Raw genomic sequence first — 19154 nt, forward strand, 5'->3', positions numbered from 1 at the left:
TTTCTACAGAGACTGTCACGTCATTCTGTCTTCATACTGCTCAAAATGTGTTTAGCAGTCTGTGACCTGGGAGCAGTTCCAAACTGTGATACGTTTGGAAACACAGATTTGGGGTTAGCTTTAGATCCTGACTAATGTTATCATAGATTTGTATGACCTTAGCTAAAGCCAACTTCTCCAGACTTTTCAGGTACTGGTCCTGTGATTGATCAGTGAATTAAAATGTCATCCATTTTCTGCCTATAATTCTAGAGCCCAAACAGAACTAGATTCTTTTTTTTGGCTGCACTGGGTCTTTTGTTGCTTTGTGCGGGCTTCCTCTAGTCGGGGCGAGCGGGGCCTACTCTTTGCAGCACACTGGCTTCTCGTTGCTGGGGGCTGCTCTTGTAGAGCACAGGCTTCAGTAGCTGCAGCATGCAGACTCAGTAGTTGGGGTGTGTGGGCTTTATTAGAACATGGGCTCAGAACTTGTAGTGTACAGGCTTAAGTTACTCCGTGGCATGTGGAATCTTCTGGATCATCCACTGCACCACCAGGCAAGTCCCAGGACTGGATTCTTGTCAGTTACAAAAGGGGAAATAAGATTTCCACTGAGATCAATTCAGCTCTACTCAATAGTTAAAGCATTTGTTCCAAATAAACTGAGTGTAGGACTTTCCTGGTAGTCCAGTGGTTAAGAATCCTGAAATGAAGGGGACACAGGTTCTATCCCTGGTCCAGGAACATCCTACATGCCATGGGGCATTTAAGCGCATTCCCCACACTGCTGAGCTTGTGCACTCTGGAGCCTGTCCTCTGCAACAAGAGAAGCCATCACAATGAGAAGTCCACGCACAGCAACTAGAGAGTAAGCCCATCCACTGCAACTACAGAAAGCCGGGGCACAGCAACCAAGACTCAGCATAGACAAAAATAAGTTTTTTGTTTTTTTTTTAAACCATATTCTTTCCCAGGGAAGACACTGGAATTGATAATGCATGCAATGAAAACTGAAGCGAAGGGACACAATTTGGTTATCTTTAAAAGCCAATTATCACACATTTCTAGACTCAAGAATGAAGGATAAATTCTTCTCAAGTGATTGTTGAAGCCACAAATGCATGCAAAAGTGTTAGGGAAAAAATATACATAGACACAACAAATCTTAAGTCTCCTTTCAGAAAGTATTCGTAGAGCATGTCTTCAGATGTGCAAAAACATATGTTGGACGCCTTTGACAAACCTACATCATCACAGACCTCTAGCCCAAGAGTCAAGGAGGTATATTAAGTTGTTGCCCTAGTTACCATTACAGAAGAACAACAGCTAACTGATTTGATGACAGAATCATTGTCTGACACTGGCAAAGCCAGTCAAGAAAAAATACCTTGCTCCTTTACTGCCTTTAGTTTCAAGTTAATAAATACAAAAACACTCATGCTCAGGAGTAACTTTCTGCTTTCCAATGGCATTTGAAAGTTTTGACTACCAATTATAAGTAATTTTTAATAGTTGAGTTTTTAAGTACTTATTTTCAGATGTAATCTTATATTCCAGAACTCATTCAGACTGGAGTTCAACTGATTTTAACCCTTGGCTAGTTAGCATTGACCATATGTACACAACACATTTACAGTCTACGGTCTGTGACACTGGGAATCTGTATTACAAGGTATAGTTATTTTCCTCATAGAGAAAGGGGGAATGCTAGAAGAAACTGCTGCGTCAAAATTTGGTGGAACTCTGAAATCCAAATTTCTGCAATGGCTCCAAATCCTGAACTATGCATGGAGCTGGGCTGTTTGAGATCAAATCTATCTGATCAAGTCATATTTATCTGATCAAGTCATATTAATCTGATGTGCATGCAAGTTAGCCTTCTCATAAAGATGTTCTCATTTAAAACTCAGAACTGATAGGAATGAACTAAGTCTAGGCTCAGTGTTTTCCCGCCACTAGAATTTGATTGAAATACAAATACCACTACCAGGCCGCCATTCAGCTTACTAAGTAAAAGGAAGTCTTGGCTTCCTTCTCCTTTTCTTTTAGCATCCTGATGTCTGGTGTGTGGTAAGAAGTTTGATATAGGAGCTTAAGATCCTTAGACAACCATCATTCTCTGATCTGCACATCACCTTGGTATGACTGTGCAGCAAGGTTTTCTCTACAAGTTAGTGATTCCCTAGCCAGAGAGTTCAGAGTCGTTTTCTCATCTGTATGACTTTTAATCAACTTGGCCTTGGGCACCTCCTTTTGAGTAAACTGATGGGTATTGAAAGCAAATGAAATCTGAAAAAAAAAGAAAAAACCATCCTACCGGGATAAAAAGCATAGTTGGCCCTGCTTGAAGAAAGTAGAGCAAGGAATGTTTCTAAGGCTTTTCTTTTTTTTTTTGGCTTAGGCCAGTTAGGTGGCAAAACTCTGAGGCAAGGCTAAAACATTTAAGTTTACAATATATGCTGACTAGTTTTTAATAAATAGCTAGTGTTAATTCACCAACTGGTCTGAATCTGCATCCTGACCTTGTTGGTTTGCATAGTTTGTGATAGTACCAAAGCTGCTGTTCATGCCACGAGGATTTTAAAATCCTAGTTGACTGACCAATCCTGCTGTTTACTGTTTTGCATAGCCGCAGATCAGGCTGGGCTACTTTGGGGCCTGGCTCTGGGACATGAGCCTATAGTTGCAGTTACTGCTTCAGCCCCTAGCTGAAGATTGGAAGGCTTGTTAAGACAACTGAATTAGCCTCATTAAATTCGTTTAAAAGGCAGAGCCCCAACACTTGGGTCTTTTCTGCCTCTCTTCAGATGAACTAGATTTTATTTCCTTGGTTAAAAGAGCAACTGGAATTAGTAACAAATACCATGCAGCCTACTCCATTATATAGTTAGATTGGAAAAGAGCCCGCTTTAAGACTTAATATGTCTGCACATTCAAAAAGGAAGACAAGGGTTTCTATCCTACTGATTGTGAAAATACACCTCTTCAGCAAGGGCCCATATTCTCACTCCACTGGTGACAACTTGTACACTAGATTTATGTTTTTCAACTAATTCAGGCAGACATGAACTTTCAAAGAAGTCCTAGATCTAACAAGGACTGGAACTCAAACCATACGTTTAAGTTTCACATGTATCCCCACATGCTCATTCTCTACTGTAAGGTTCAGAACTAGTGGAAAGAAGAATGACACCTCTGTGTGAGAAGTGGAAGTTAAAGAGGGGTGTTGGTACACTGACAAAATGACAAGGTGAAGGTCTGAGTCCCTTTCACTTCCCAGATAGATCAGGGATAGGAAAAAAAGGCTTAACCACTCATCATAATCAGTAATCAAACACACGGATTTTGCTAGAGCATGTCTACACTGGGTTATGAAAATGACTTCCAGGAAGGCAGATCCCAACCTGGTACCCCTTTCAGTACCTGCATAGCATCAGTGCCCTAGAACTATATATTCAGCCTGAGCTTCTGAAGCTGTTGCTCTAGGTCAGTCCCTACTGGATGAGTTAAAATAGGGTGGTGGAGACACTTTTCTACAAGGCACTTGTTTTTCCAGCTACTTGCCAAACAGACCTGAAGAGCAGGTCTGCTGTAGCTGTGGGTGGTAAAAGCAGGGATGAAGGCAGCCTAAGATAGGACTCCATGGTAAGTACCTCCTCACTCAGCGGCTGTTTTTAATTGTTCAGCTTTCCCCAGGTTGAGCAAGGAGTCAGCTCTGAAGGCCAGATCTTGACACTGGAGCATGTCTCTAGATTTCTATTTTTCCCCTCGGTTCTGTGGGGGTTTTTTCTATTTTTACTGAAGATCTGTTTTGATACTAAAATAGCCCTGGTTTCAGTAGTGAGACCTTATGTGGGGCAGAGACTGAAACAATGGATCTGGGACTTTCCTGGTGGTCTAGCAATTAAGACTCCATGCAGGGGGTAAGCATTGGATCACCTATTGAGGAACTAAGACCCCACATAGCCTGGGGTGGGGGGGTGGGGGAGGATCTACTTCCACTGCCTTACATAATTGAAGATGTGTGGGAAAATCAGTTTGAATAACACCTAGAACTAAAGTCAAGACAAAGCAAGCTTTTGACCCCTCCCCAAAAAGACACCCAGAAGTTTGGTCCCGAGGCCCACTCATCCCCCTATGAACTCCAGGACCTTGCGTCACTTCCTGTCTCAGGTGCAACAGCTTTCACAGGCCTTGCTTGAGTTCTCATATCTTCTTCCTGCCAGAAAAAGCCTTGAAGCTGGAACACCCACTCCACCTGCCAACAGCAAAAGAGGTCAGCCCCACAGCAGTGCTGACCAACTTGGCCCAAAGCCCCAGCTAATCAGCAAGCTCCCAGACACAGCCGTACATCTCTCCATAAGGGGACATGAGGGAAGGGGGTGACCAAAACATACTTTCTCAGACCAGAAGCAACACTAGCAAAGGGGAGGGTAAGGCATTTTTCTCTTAAAATCCTTAAAAAAAAAAGTTTTAAAAGTTGCAAAACTAAAGTTAAAGCCTAATTGTGTACTAAACAAAAATACGTATACACATTTCTAGAAAGAATACAAAGACATTACTCTGAATTTTACTTGTCACAGTTTTCTATATATTTTTGTCAGTTTTTCCAACTTAATTTTTAGCCTTTTTCCTTTAAAATCTGTTTTATTTGGTTTACAGTCAGTTTTGTTGTTCAGTTGCTAAATTGTGTCCGACTCTCTGCAACCCCATGGACTATAGCACGCCAGGCTTCCCTATCCTCTCAGTTTGCTCAAATTCATGATTCATGTCCATTGAGTCCGTGATGCTACCTAACCATTTCATCCTCTGCTGCCTTCTCTTTTTGCCTTAGGAAACAGCTCTTACTTGATAGGACGGACCAACCCCTTCCAACTAGAGTTGGGGCAGGAGAGGGTGGGAAGCCATTGTAAATTGAAACAAATTAAGAGCTCAGCCTTATTCCCAGAATTCTATTCCACCCCACAGAATAAACTCTAGTAGCAGCAGCAGCAGCATCACAGAACCAGGTCACACAGTGGTACATGGGGAGTTCCAGATCACAGGTTTCATGATGGAGAACACAGCCTCCAGCCCAAAACCTTGTCTGGTAATCTCACAGACTGCCAAGGGGCCATTCATTACTTGGGCATTTGTAAAGTACCTACCATAAATGGGCATGAGGCAGTTCTAAGAACCACCTGGTACCTTAAAGCATTCACCACTTCATACCCTTTTGGTTTTTTGAGGGAGAAGATTCTGGTCACCTCAGCTGGAAAGGATTTCAAATGCCTTAAACCCTGGGGTCACACTGTCTGTTTCTCTAGTTCTGGGGCCCTGCTGTTACAATGCAGTGCTTGGAGTGTGCCAGTCCGTCCATCTCTCAGGTTTCCATCACTGTCGTCACCATGACTACACTCCAGCTGGCAGGTGGGACCACCAGAGAAGTAACAGCACAGTCAATGTTAAAAATGTAGTTTGCAAAAAAAAAAAAAATGTAGTTTGCCTCAGGGGGACAGGTACGGAGCTGGGCCATGTGACAAAACCCGCCTAGCCCTATGACAAAAAGGCCAACGGACACTGAATTCTTCCTCTAAAAGGATTCAGCTGGCAAACCAAAAGGTAATAATAAACTCCTTTTTGCAAGATTTAATGCAGTATTTAAGACTTCATTGTCAACCTCCCCCCTCTTCAGCCACCTTCCCATAAGAGCTTTGCCTTAGCCACATGGTCAGTGCTCTCCTCTTGGGGCCTGTTTCCTTTACACTCAGTTTAAATTCAAAATAGGGAAAAACTGCACTTGAGAATGAATCATTCATTTTATTTTATTTTGTCATGTGCTCACAGCATCTTTCTTTCTCTCTCTCTCCTCTCCCTGGCAGGTCACAGAGATAAATTAAAAATAAATCTACAAGGAAATAATTTATAAAAGCACTTCCCAGGCTCATGCCTTCTATCCCTACTGCTCAGTTAGAACGCCTCCCCCTCCAAGTGGGGAAGAGAATCAGTGCTTCCCCCACTTGAACTCATTCCTGTTAGTCTGGGGCAGACCATGCTCTAGACCCAGGCAGAGGTGGGCACAGCAGTAGGCAACAAAGACACTGGGGTCCAGGAACCACCTGGTCACCTTGGCGCTCCCCTCTCTGCCTCCCCCAGGCAGTCCGCCGGAAGCTCTTGCTAAACCGGGGTACGGAGAAGCTGCCTGTGGCCAATAGCCTTGCGGAAGGGGTACCCTCAGCCCCTCTTACATGCACTTCTCATTCTCCTAGAAAGAAACCCAAAAAGAAAGCAGACAGAGACCTCGGGACAGAGGAGAAAAATCCCAAGTGTTCACACGATTACACGGAGTCTTTATGGCAAAGAGAACATTTAGCAGCTTTGAATATTGGGGTATCTCCTTTTTACTCAACACAAGCATTCTAGACCCTATAAGTGAAACAGGGCTCAAACCCTAAAAAAAAATCAAAGCGCAAGAAACTCTAAAAGGACTAGTTTTTGTCGTCGTTGCTGGGTTTCATATTTTTTGTCTTTCCAGTGACAAGCCCAGTTGGTAGGGGAGGCCTGAGGGAAGGGTCACTCCCCAGTGTTGTGCTGAATACTGCCTGGCTTCTCCACATCACCCCCCTGCCTCAGAGCAGCTCCCAGGAGGCTGCAGGCCCAGCACCCCAGCTGCAGAAGAACTCCAGGCAGCCGGTGAGGGGCAGGGGCACGCGGGCAGGAAGAGAACAGCGTTCGCATGCAGGCTCTGATGGAGATGTGGGAGCCTCAGCTCAGGGGTGACTGGGCACAGAGGAAGTTGGATGGCAGGGCAGTTGAGTGACATGCTTGGTTGGGGCTGCTGCAACACAGGGCCTGTGACCCTTGCCTGTTTATTATTCATCCTAACTCTTCAAGTCAGTGTCGGGTCCCAGTGGCTCCCCTATGACCAAAACCTCACAGAAAGTATCATCCAAGAGCTCCCCTTCAGGGATGCCAAAGTGCAGGGGCAGGAGAGCTCAGAAGCCCCTTTCAGAACCCACTCCGTGTTCCACCCCTCCCCTGGGGTGAAGTGGGGTTTACTCACACCAAATGATCTAGTCTCCCCTAAATCCTGATGCCTGGAATCCTGGCCAGAGCCAACTTAACCTGCCCTTTGATTTTCTTCCCGCTTTGATTTTTCTTCCCCTTCCTTCCTTCCCTTCCTTTCCGGAAATGAGACTGACTTTCTACTACCTCCCCCTCCTCTCACAAGTCCCTTCCTTCCCATCTGCGGGCCTCCAGCAATGCCAGCACCACCCTTCACCTGAAGAAAAGGGACAGGGGTGAGGGCCCTGTCCACCCAAACGGTCTGGCCACTTCCACCCCCCTCAGCAGGGGAAGCTGAACCAGACAGCGCCTGCCTCTTCCTGTCCACTGACCCGCAGTCATCCCCTCTGAGAAGATCTATTGGATAAGAAGGCATTAAAGTCCCCGCTGTAGGTCCAGGTCCAGGCCCAGCCCTTCTCCAGTTCCCATCTCGGTGAGCGTCAACCCCCTTCCTCCCCAGGCTCACTTTCTCCGGTCCTTCGGCTTCCTCTCCTGCCGCCGGGCCTGCTGGTCGGCCAAGGTGCGGGGAATGAGGAGGACGCTGCCGTCCCCGGCATACTGGAGCGCGTACTGACTGGGCGAGTAGGGCCGCCCGTTCTCATCCCGCAGCCGCCCAAACACCTCCTGGTACAGGCTCTGGACCTTCTGCTTCATCTGCCGCAGGGACCGGAGGAACTCCACCTTCTCACGCAGCAGCCGAGCTTTATCGCGCTGCAGGTCCTCCACGTCCCGCTCCAGGTTCAAGATGGTGTCCAGCTTGCGCTTGCGGCAGTTCTGCGCCGCCATCTTGTTCTTGCCGCGGCGCCGGATGTCACGGATGAGGCTCAGCTGGGCCTCGCTCAGCTGGTACTTGGACAGCAGCTCGTTGAACTCCTCCACAGGCAGGTTGATGATCTTGTCGTTGGTAAACGGGATCTTCATGGCGCGGGCTCGATGCTCGTCCCGGCTCATCTGCTTGTCCAGGAAGTCGGCCTGCTTCTCCTTGCTGCCCTTCTTGAGAGTGCTGGGGGGTGGCAGGTCGGCGGAGTCGAGGGCACTAGGCGCCATGTTGTACGTGTGGTTGTGCCCAACGTGCTCCAAGTAGGGCAGGCAGGAGAGCTGAGACGGGTCCTGGTAGCTCATGCGGCAGAACTTGGAATACTCAGGCTGGTAGCCCACAGCGCCCTCAGCCTCTTCCAGATCCAAGGTCTCAGAGTCAGAGCTATAGCCAACGGCACCTTCCTCAGAAAAGGAGGAAGAGGCTGAGGAAGAAGCAGAGGAGGAGGAAGAGGAGGAGGAAGAGGAGGAGGAAGAGGAGCTACCTTCAGAGCTGCTCAGGGAGGAAGGGCTATGGCTGGAGTCCAAGGAGAGGCCTGAGTCAGAATCAAATTCCTCTTCGAGCTGGGAGGCCTGCACTGGGTTAAAGCCTTCTTCTATGGCCAGATCCATCAAGCTGATTTCATCCAGCATGGCTTCATCTAACAGACCCCCCAGCGGATCAGGCAGCTCAGGGCCGGCTGTGTCGTTGGCCGTGCCATTGAGCTGTGGCGGAAAGAAGAGCCCCGCCAGGTTGGTGGAACCAAAGGTGGAGTTGAGGCTGGTGGAATTGCTGGGGACCAGCGGGAGCAGCGTGGAACTGCTGGCCACAGGCAGGCTCTCCACCTCCGGGCTGAAGAGTGAGAAGTCCTGGCTGCAGCCCCCCAGGGATGCCTGATGCAGGCTGACATTCTGATTGATGGGAGTGTTGGGGGCAAGGCTGTAGTTGGTGCTCAGTGGGTCTCCTGGAGGGGCATTATACAGGACTTCACTTGTCGATGTGTTCACTTCCATGGCCTGGGAGGAGAGACGAGCGTCACCATTCACTCTGTGCAGATTCCCTCCCCTGGTGTGGCTGGGGGCTCACACTAGCAGGCACCCAACGCAGGCATGGCCGCCTGGGTATAAATGCAAGAGATGGGAAACCAGAGCCCATCAAGTGGGGCTGGGAGCAGCCTCAGCTCCCAGCCCCACTTGATCTACCACGCCTGGCAGAGATGGGTTCCTCCTCCCTGTGAACTTCCCCCAAGGCAGGACTGATGGGCTCCCGGTCACCTCTGGTCAGACTCCCCCATCATGGAGGGAGAGGAAAAAAGCTCCTAACACTGCAAAATCAGCACAGTGCAGAGAACACCTGGGCCTGCAGCGAGACAGCCTAGCTGCACCACTTGCTGGAAGACCAGAAGCATTTCACTCAGCCTCTCTCTGAGTTCAGTGTCCTCACCTTTAAAATAATAAAAGGGCTGGCGAGATGATGAGAGGGCCAAGTGACATGACAATGGCTGCAAAGGACTGCAGGAATGTCAGCCTGTTTTAATGCTCAATCTAGGAAACCCCTAGCCACGTGATTACCTGCCTGAAGGAAAGGAAGAAGGTGCACCTAGGAGGCAGGCCTGCGTTAGAAGCCTCAGTCCCAGGGCTGCTTTTCCCAAACCCCAATCCTGACTGCACCCACTACTGCCCCAATGAGACACCTGGACAGTGACATCTCAGTGTCCCCACTTTCCTTATCAATCACAAAGGTGTTACTCTTTTTTTACCCAGAAGTAGAAAAGCAACTGAAAATGAAGATACCCCACACAAAGTCCGACATGTTTGTGCCTGGTTCTGATAATCCTACCTGCATTTCCATGATGGACATGAGATCTTGCCACTGCTGTTCCAAATCAAATGGCGACTCTGTCCCAGTCAGCAGAGGAGACAAAAGGTTGTTCTGAAGACCTGGGGGCTCACTCTCACTAGGCACTGCTTCTGTTATGCTGGAAATGTCTGCCGGAAACTAGGGCAAAACATAGAGAAGGTTTAACAGAGGAGGAGGAAAGACCACCTTCTGCTTCCTCCCAGAGACTACCGCCTGAGGCTCTGTATCTTCCTTCCTCTGCATTCACCCCCAGCAGCCAGGACAGGGCCAACACCAAAAGCTGGCCCCTCAGGCAGCCGCAGAGACACACCACGTGCAGGCTACCCTGCTGGCTCAGTGGGCTCTCCCTAGAGTCCTGCTCACCTCAGCATTCTCCCCAAAGGGGCAGGTGGCCTCCAGCAGCCTAAGGCACTCTTCCAAGGACAGGGCTGTCTGGTCCTCCCCACCAGGCACCTGTGGCAACAGCAACTGTTAAGTCTGACTGACCCAGGCCTTGGCTGCCTGTGGGCCAAAGCCCCTTCCCCAGCCTTTCCAAGGGAAAGCCGGAAGGAGGCCTTGTGTGGTCGTAGGGCTACACTCTCCCTACGTCCCCAGCTGTCGGCTGGCCGCAAGTCCCAAACTCCAGGGGAGAAGAGAGAGAGTGGGAGGGTTCTGATGCGAGCAGACAGCCACTAGGTGCCCTGCCTCCCCTGCGCTGTTCTTTATAAGGTGTGGTCCCTCCACTGCTGTGCGGCTCTTCCACTCCCACTTCCTCAGCCACCACTGTGACTTAGAGATCCCAACCCAAGATACACATTCAGGCCCATCCCATACACACACACTACCTTCTCTAAAGAGAAGTTTCTAGAAGTAGGCAGAGGGGGGAGTACCTGCGCAGGGAAGCTCTCCCCAGTCTCTCCATCCACTAGCAGGTTTCGTGCCAGAGCTTCTGCACCCTCGCCTGGCCACGTGTCCTCCTGCTCGGCCCCATCTCGCAGTTCCTTATCCACATCCTGCTCCTTCTGGCGATGACTGTAGTCAAAAATCTCACGCCCAGCCCCCAGGTCAATATCCTGTCGCCAAAGGATGTCAATCAGATCTATGTCCTGAAAGATAGAGCACCATGACTTTAGCTATGGGGTCCAGGGGCCCCTCCCTGTCCTGTCCCTCAGAAGTCCCTCCAAGCATCACCCCAACTACTCCTGGGTGGGGTCGCTCCCAATCTGCACCTGCCAGCTTCCACTGCTGTCCCCTCCGTACCAGCAAGGATTCATTCATCTACTTCCAGACACCAGCCTCCAAAACAAAAAGAGAGCTAGCAAAAACCTCTAGCATGACTATCACCACACTAGCCTGTGCACTTAGGATCTGGACCAGAAACACAGCCAGGCCAAAAGGCAGGGCAATCTCACCACAACTTAAGAAGGAAGGGCGAAGCAGAAGACACCTCTCATTTTGGCAATGGGAATCCCTTAAAACTTGGTTTGTAGAAAGATGGCCATGGCAAGCAAGGGTGAACTGTGAAGCGGAATCGCTTCGCAGTGGCCAGGCTTGCATCAGCCTATGGTGCCATTGTATTTGCATAAAGGGGTGGGGTGGGCTGGAGAGGAAAATCCCTGCATTTGCAACCACCTGATGCAACCAATGACAACCACAGGCTACCTCCAGCCCTTCCTACAGCCATTCCCCCTTTCCCTGGCTGAGGCAGGAGTACGGATGAACACCCACAACTCTTAGCCCAGGCTCACCTCAAGATCCATCCCTGCTAGAATGCCCACTCTCAGCTGATCCCAGCAAGCCGCCTCAATCCCCGGAGAGCCTCAGGCGGTCAGATGATCCTCACTGGGCACCCCACCCCTGCCAAGGCCAGCCCCACAGTGTCCCCTCACACCAGTGCTCACTCCTTTACCACACCCCAGGACTCACTGACTGCCATCAGTCAACCCACTCAAGGACATAGCCCCCATCACCGCCCAGCCACAACTGCCGCCTTGGGCACCAAAATGCCTCCCTCCCACTCTACCCTGGCGCCTGCCGATCAGTTCCTGCTCCAACTGCCACCCCCATTGCCACCCAGCATACCAGCACACAACCCCAATAAATAAGAGACATTTGGATTTCCTATACATTCATGTGGCTGAAGAAACCCTGAATTGTTGCCTTCTGCTCAGGTGTTAAAAGGCAGATACTTTCCATAAAGCATTATTCTTAGTTTAGAGCTCAGACCCACCTCCCTAGCTCTGACCCGACATCTCTTTCCCACCGTAACCCTAATTCTAAGACCTCCCAGGTGTCTCCCACACCCCCAGTCTCCCCACACACACCAACCTGAACAGAAGCCCTGGACCCAGGAGCAGAGCGGGGCTGGGCCACCCGGTGACCAGCCACCAAAGAGTTAAGGGGCCGGCTCCCTTTGGCATGGCCCCCACCACTGTGAGAGCTGCGGTCCAGGCGGGTCATGGTCTGCGAGATGAGCCCCAGGGCAGCTGGTGCCGGGCAGCCGGACAGGGGGCTCCAAGGAGCTCTTGGCTCTCAAGGAGCAAACCAGGCTGGAAGGGTGGCCCCTTGCTAGCTCCGAGGGGCCCAAGGAGGGTGCCCCGCCCGTGCTGCTGCCTGGGCGGCCCAGCCCAGCCCCTTCTCCATCCTGAAGCAGCCCCCTCCCACCTCACAACCCCAGTTCCACTCAGGCGCCTGGCAGCCCCCACCCTGAGCTCACCGCAGAGGCTGCAGTGAGATGGGACTCCCACCCCATGCTCCGTGCTCAAGCTGCAGAGGAAAGCAAGCTCCCTCCTGGGCCTATCCTCCCGCTCCTCCCTTTCTCCCCCTTCCCATGCCCCCCAAACTTGTTACCTAGGCTGCAGCAAGGAGCCAATCCCCTCCCCCTCCCACCCCGCAGGTCACTGCTGAGGCTGCAGAGAGCCAATCCCCTCCCCCAGGTCAGCAGCTGGGCTGCGGAAAGAGCCAATCCCCTCCCACTGTCGTTACCTAGGCTGCGACGAGAGCCAATCTCCTCCCCCAAGTCTCCGCTGGAGATGCGGAAGGAGCCAATCCCCTCCCACCGCCTGTTACCTAGCTGCAGCCGGGAGCCAATCTCTGCACCAGGGCAGCTGGAGAAGCTGCCGCAAGGAACCAGCCCATCCCTGGGCCGCCTCCGTCTCCTCAAGGAGACGCACCCAGGGGCGGGCAGCCCCACCCAGCCCAGTCAGCCAGCCTGGGTGGCGCAGTGAGAGAGCCCGGGGGGGAAGGGGTGCCACTCTCCCTCCTGTCGCATCCTGCTTACCCAGCCCACTCAGGACTGGACAGACACTCCTCCTGCAGCTTCCCTGGGAATCTAAGTTCTTCCCTGGAAGTGGAAGGAGTTTTCCCATTCCTCCGTAGGACTGTGGCCAGTCGTCCTCAAGCCCAAGGATCAAAGCTAGGCTGGGCAGGAACCCAGTGCGCCCAGATCCACTGGGAACCAGGGGCTTTGTCACCCCAGAGCAGGCCAGACGAGAGGAAGCGGGAAGCCATCCACACACACAGGCAGGGATGTCATGGCGCTGGGCAGGCCTAGGCAAGAGGGAGACAGGAGCCTGAAGGCCAGCATGAAGGGTGCTCTGCAAAGTCCAGGACACAACAACATCCCCTGCCCCCCCACCCCCACCCCCCTTAACCCCAGCTGTTTTCAAGAGCATTCTCTGCCTGAGCCCCAGCTCACATCTCTAAAGCAGAAAATAAGACCCTGGCAGAATCAGGGTCACAATTCTGGCTTCCATCCTCACTGCTGCTCCCCTCGCACCTAAGGTCAGGTCAGGGACAGTATGTTCTCCACGGTCACAGACTGCTCCTCCTCGCCTGCTAAGAGCTGTACACAGGCCACCCCCCGCTCTGGGCAGAGTGCCAACCTCGAGGGGAATCCTATCCCTGACAAGGGCCTGGGCTATAGCTGTCCATCGAATAGGCCTGGCAGCAGGGGAATGCTGCCACCCCGGGGATAATACCAGCTCCAGCAGTGCCTGTCACATGCTCTGGACCTGGGTATTTTTATCCCTGAGTTGCTGAGGAAATGTTGTTCTAGACACAATAATCCTCCCTTCCCCCACCCCCAGCCTGGGCCCCTAATGCTGACCCGTCCTCAACCTCCAAAGGGAACAGTGAAGGCCTGGGGTCAGGAAAAGAACGAACTTCACGAAGGCCAAGCAATGCCGGGCAGCGGGGTCAAAGTCCCAACCCATCAAATTACGTCGAAAACGTCCCATCCCATCCCAGGAGAGCTTCCTGCAGGAAGAGGAATGAAGCTATGCCTGCAGGGTTCCCAGGAGCAGAGTTCCCAAGCCCAGTTATACCCAACCCTTGAGGAGCTACCATGGGGTGGGAGGATGGAAGAGGAGGCTGGGAGGCACACTTCTTTAGATCACTGTGCCAGACTGGAGCCCATTTGAAGGAAAAGAACAGAGCAAGCAGAAGAGAGGTGGCACTGGAAGAATCTCAGCAAGAGGCACCGCAAGGCCAGGAGTGCTCACAGCCCCCTGGCTCAGATAACTCTAGTCTCCCTCAAAGGAGAGCTAGTTTGAGCCAGCTAAGCACAGAGCAACCCTGACACCATGGACATTTGGGGCCAGGTCAATCTGTTATTTAGGGGCTGTACTATGCTTTTTAGGAAATTCAGCAGTATCCCATGCCTCTCCCCACTAGATCCCAATTACACCTTTTCCAGTTGTGACAACCAAATCTGTTTCTAGACACTGTCACATGTCCCCTGATACCACAAAATCATCCCCAGTTGAGGACCACGGGCCCAGAGGAAGCCACATGATTTGACACCACTACATGATTTGACAGTCACTAACATTCAGAAAACTGAACTCAAGAACAGACTTGAAGGCAGGATGGGAGGCAAAACCTGGTCTCATTGGTAGACAGCCAAGTTCTACAGCTTCTATAAAGTTTCAACGTATCTCCACACCCTCTTCTTCCCAAACACTCCCCCCATGCACCCTTGCTTCAAGACTCAGCCCTGGAAAACCCAGCCCAGTGCAATCCCTCTTTCCCTAACAGCCAGGCAAGCAAAGCAGACCTTTTTCCAAGCTCCTTAAGACTGCATGGCAAGACAGGGTCAAAAGCAGAGTTCAAAGCCATCTTATCACACTGGTGGAGCAGGGGCAACAGAAGCCATTTAACACTCTTAAAGGCAACTGCATCACCTTCTTTCCAGAACAGAATGTCAGCCACTTGTCAGGAGTTCAGATCTCTGACAGTTCAAAGCAAGCTGACTTCAGCAGCAGAACACAGTTTCTCTTCTAGCTTCCAGCCCTCCCGTCCCTACTCCCTGCAGTGGGCCTTTAGCAAAGAATGGGAGCCTGGCCCTCTCCTGGCCAAGAATAACTATCTAAATCTACCCCCTGGCTCAGGCCCAGGAGAGCCGACTTATCAGGACCTTACAACAACAACACGCCTGACCACAAAGGAGAAGAACTTTAGGATATGTATGTGTGTTTTGCTGTGGGGGGAGGTACAAGGCAACAGTCCACAAAATATCTGTGTCTTAGCAACAGATATACAGCGCATCAAAGCCCATCACAACATGACTCCCTCCCCCACCCCAGGCCTCTAGGACTCATGTTGAAATCCAAGCAGTAAACACACAGGCATGTTCTAGGAACCTCCCACTGCCCTGACAGTACATTTAGAGGTAGGTCGATTCTAGTCAGACAGTCCAGCCCATTCCTAACCAAGAACAATGCCCGAGACTCCTTGGAACCTCTCTGGTTCTTTACAGGGCTTAGTACAACAACCATACTCTTTCAGGACCAGCCCATCCCACCCCCCAACCCCAGACCCTTCCCACCACCCCTCCACATCGCCACTAACCTCTTTGGTTAAGTCTCCACTGACTGGAGGGGCTACAGCTCCCAAATCCTCCAGATCTTCACTGAATCCCTGCTCCGTCTCACTTTCTCGCACCCCGTTGTCTGGGCCTGTCACATCCTGGAGACCACTGGAACTCTCAAGGGCGAGGCCTGAGCTGGGCTGGCTGCCAGAGACAGACCCCTCTGGATCCCGGTGGACCAGCCAGGCGTTAACCTCAGTAGTTGGCACCTGGAACCTGTCCAGGGCCCTCACCTGATTGAGGAGTCGCCGGGCAGTGAAGTAATTGTCCAGGTCTATGCTCTTGGGGTGGATACCATAGCCATCCAAGGTATTCCTCAGGTTGTGGAACTGGGTCTGAGTATAGGCAGAACTGGGCCCCAGGATGATCTCCCGAAGCGGGGGTAGCTGTGAGGTCAGGTAAGTATCCACGTCCACCCGCACCCCAATCAAACTGAGCAGAATGGTGAACTGGAGGAGTCCTTCCGTTAAGTATTTCTTCAGAGAAAGCATTGCTGAAGGACCAGAATGTTTATGTTTTTTGGTTTTTAAATCTTCTGAAAGACAGATCAAGGCCACTGCTCTGCTGCTCCAGCCAGCAAGTCACCCTCCTCAGTGCCAAACCCTGTACCCCACCCTGGCAGAACACAGGGGCTGAGCTCCCTGATGGCCTCAGAGGAAAACACGCCCCTTGGAACCAAGGCCACACTCCAGACCACATTCACTTTTCCCTTCTTGACACCTCACCTCTGAAAGTACAACTGTTGCTAACCCAGTCCAGGTCCTCGAGGCCCACGTGACTTACTGTCTCCACAGTCCACATACAGTCACTTCCTCACTCACATTAGTTGTCCTCTCTGTAGATTCTGCAGATTCCACCGCAGGCTGTTCTCACAAACAGCTGATGATTTTTTTTTTTTCCCTCCTTCTCCTTCCTAAGGTTTATTTTCTTTGGCTGGAGCTACAGGCCTTTTGTCTTGGGTCAGAGTGTCCCGCCTCCTCCACGCTTACCAGGGGGGTTTCCAGAGAAACCTGAAACAGGAATCACAAAAGCAACGGGATAAGGTTCTATAATTTTCATACCAGGTTCAAGGCAGAAGGTAGGAAACATATTAAAAGGCCACTTTTATCTCTTTATTAAAAAATAAATCCAGTTATACTCCCAGAAAAACCACAAAATCCTGTACAAATAGAACAACTATGAAAGGAAGGTACTGCTCAGAAGGGATCTCAATATCTGGATATTAATTTTGTGATGCTCTAAAAGGTAGCTCATTTTGGATAAGCAGATAATGCCCAGGGCATCCAAAATATTTTACATGTTATCTGATTTACCAACCCTCCCCCACCCCATTACACACTACCCAGCTTCTATTTTTAGCATCAGAAGTCCATTTCCTATCTTAACATAAAGTTTGTTTCCCATCTCTCAGAATAAAACTGCCTATAATTCTTGTCCCTTCAAGTTAAGAGGAGAATGCGTGGGAGTGTGAAAGGACAACACCACAGAAAATAACACCTTTTGTTTCCCAGCTTTAAAATCTGATTTCTTTCCTATTACTTTCACATAAAAAAAAAAGTGGGGGTCCTGGCGGGATGGGAAGGGGCCTGTGACAGGATTATTCTGTCCAGAGTTTGAATACGCATGTTTTATTTTCATTCATGTGACCTTCTGATCCAAATTAGAAGGATACGGCCAACTCTTCAACCCAGACAGCCAAGTGGGGAGGGAGTAAACCTGGCTTTCAGTTCTCGTTTCTACTTTTGAGCTTCCATTAACCTTATAAACCAAGACATAGCCCTCTGATCTCCAAGGCTATGACCCACCTACCAACTTCATCCTAAAGGGAAAAAGACAAACACACACATACCCAAAGACAGACAGACAGACACACACACACCCCTTATCTGGTTAGAGTAAACGTAACTGCGACCCAGAATTCCTGCTTACACTACCCTCCAGTTCTCACGCAATTTACTACTAAAAACCTCCCAAGAGCAATTAAGTTCCAGAAACAGGACAACATCCCTTAAAGATCGAGTAATGCCAGGTCTGAGCCCGGTCCCACCCTGCCCCCGGATACCCGAGTCCGGCTGGGACCAAGTCGCCATGCCGCTCCTGGCGCCTCGGCTTCTAGCCTTCTGGGCAGCAGCGAACAAGTGCTACTTTCCTGGCCTTGACCCACCGGGACGGCCAAACCCCACCCCGCCCTCCGCCCCTATGGCCCCACCCCGCTCCCAAGCATGGGCTTAACACCACGCCTTCTCAGGCCCTCAGCCCTCCCCAGTCCAACCCACCCGGGAGCTGGAATTCTCCACGGCCTTTCGGCCCCTCCCTGCCAGGCCCAGGGCCCGGCCCCGAGGCAAACCCCGCTCGGCCGCCCGCTCCCGCCTCCTGCCCCTGAGCTCCACCCCGCCGCCCTTCACTCTGTAAGCCTCGGTCCCGCGGGGCTGCGCCCCTCCCGTTAGGGAAAGAAATGTGCTTGATACCCGCTGCTGAGCTCGGCGTCCGCCGCTGCCACCACAGCAAGCCCTCAGCCCGAGTCCAGGCCTTGCAGCCGCCACCGCCGGCCGGCCTAGAGCTCGCCAGCCTCCGCTTCCCTCCCCGCCCCCTCCTTCCACCTCACTCGGAAGCCCGCCCTCCGCGTCCTCCCCGAGAATACGTTTCTCCAATCAAAGAGCCGAGATCGTGGCCGTCGCCGGATGTCGCTTTGACTGATAGTAAAGAGAGCCCAATAACTGAGTATGCCTCCTTCTCCCTTTACCGGTTTCTCAAGACTGACATGGTGCATGGCCCAATAGGCATGTAAGCCCGCCCCGCGGCGTGGGCCCACCAATAAGTGGGGCGAAGGCCACAGCGCCCGGTGTTTGGGACCCCTCGGCCGTGTTTCGGCCGCAGGCGGTATTACAGCCTGGGCATGGAGTGAAGTAAACAGGCTGAGCGCTTCCAGTGCATTCTTTGATGGGTATAAGGGCTTAGGGCTGGGAATGGGAGGTGGTTATCACCGCCGGAGCGCGGAATCCCCCCATTGAGGGTTCCCACGGTGACTTGCAAAAGTCCAGTGAGACCTGAGAGGCCGAGGTAGGGCACAGAGCATGTGTTTCGCGTGGTGTGGACGCTCGTGCCGCCATCTTGGGTGCTGGTAGCGGAAACCGCTCTCCCAGCTTCCGCTCCATGCGGGCCTGGCACTGGGCCCTTTGCCAGTCAGGGATCGCAGTGCCCCGTGTCGTGTGCAAGTCGTGTGGACGGGTTGCCACTACAGTGTTGGGACGTTGGGGATATGAGCGATGTGGCATAATGGGTGATTTTCGTCACGATACAAACACCTTCTCCTCTCTCTGCTCTTCCCCCGCCTAACTTCCCACGCAGGTTAGTTTTGTTTTTCAGAAACTCCTCAGTTTCTAGTGTTCTCCAATCTCTTCTAACCAGCATTTTTGATTTTCGAACGTTGGTTTACTCCAGCATCACCTTGTGGAGTTTTTAAGTTTGCATATTTTGAGGCATCACACCAGAGTTTCTAATTCACTTACCCTGGAGTGGCAGCGTGATAACCTCGCCCGTTTAGTAAACGACCCATAGTGCGAAAACCCCTTTTGGACAAGCACTGAGTTGGAGTTCGTAGCACGTTGTTCCTAGCTGTGGGACAAA

At 51.4% G+C, this 19154-nt stretch overlaps 1 protein-coding gene across 4 annotated transcripts; it reads right to left on the reverse strand.

Moving 5' to 3' along the window:
- Window positions 1-5758: 5758 nt before the first annotated feature.
- Window positions 5759-18145, reverse strand: NFE2L1 (NFE2 like bZIP transcription factor 1). 4 transcript variants are annotated; one of them, XM_070389738.1, is made up of 6 exons: window positions 17996-18145; window positions 15509-16537; window positions 10549-10764; window positions 10043-10132; window positions 9659-9817; window positions 5759-8835 (listed from the first exon to the last, which is right to left on the reverse strand). In XM_070389738.1, the coding sequence occupies exons 2-6, from the start codon at window positions 16016-16018 to the stop codon at window positions 7486-7488; spliced, it is 2325 nt and encodes a 774-aa protein (XP_070245839.1). In that variant the 5' UTR covers window positions 16019-16537; window positions 17996-18145; the 3' UTR covers window positions 5759-7485. The 4 variants fall into 4 exon arrangements, with proteins under 4 accessions (XP_070245839.1, XP_070245840.1, XP_005890430.1 ...); XM_070389739.1 differs by lacking the exon at window positions 17996-18145 and adding an exon at window positions 17590-17719 and having other exon boundaries at window positions 10549-10731; XM_005890368.3 differs by lacking the exon at window positions 17996-18145 and adding an exon at window positions 17590-17719.
- Between the last annotated feature and the right edge of the window lie 1009 nt (window positions 18146-19154).

The sequence above is a fragment of the Bos mutus genome, chromosome 19, assembly GCF_027580195.1.
Source record: "Bos mutus isolate GX-2022 chromosome 19, NWIPB_WYAK_1.1, whole genome shotgun sequence".
Classification (NCBI taxonomy): domain Eukaryota; kingdom Metazoa; phylum Chordata; class Mammalia; order Artiodactyla; family Bovidae; genus Bos; species Bos mutus.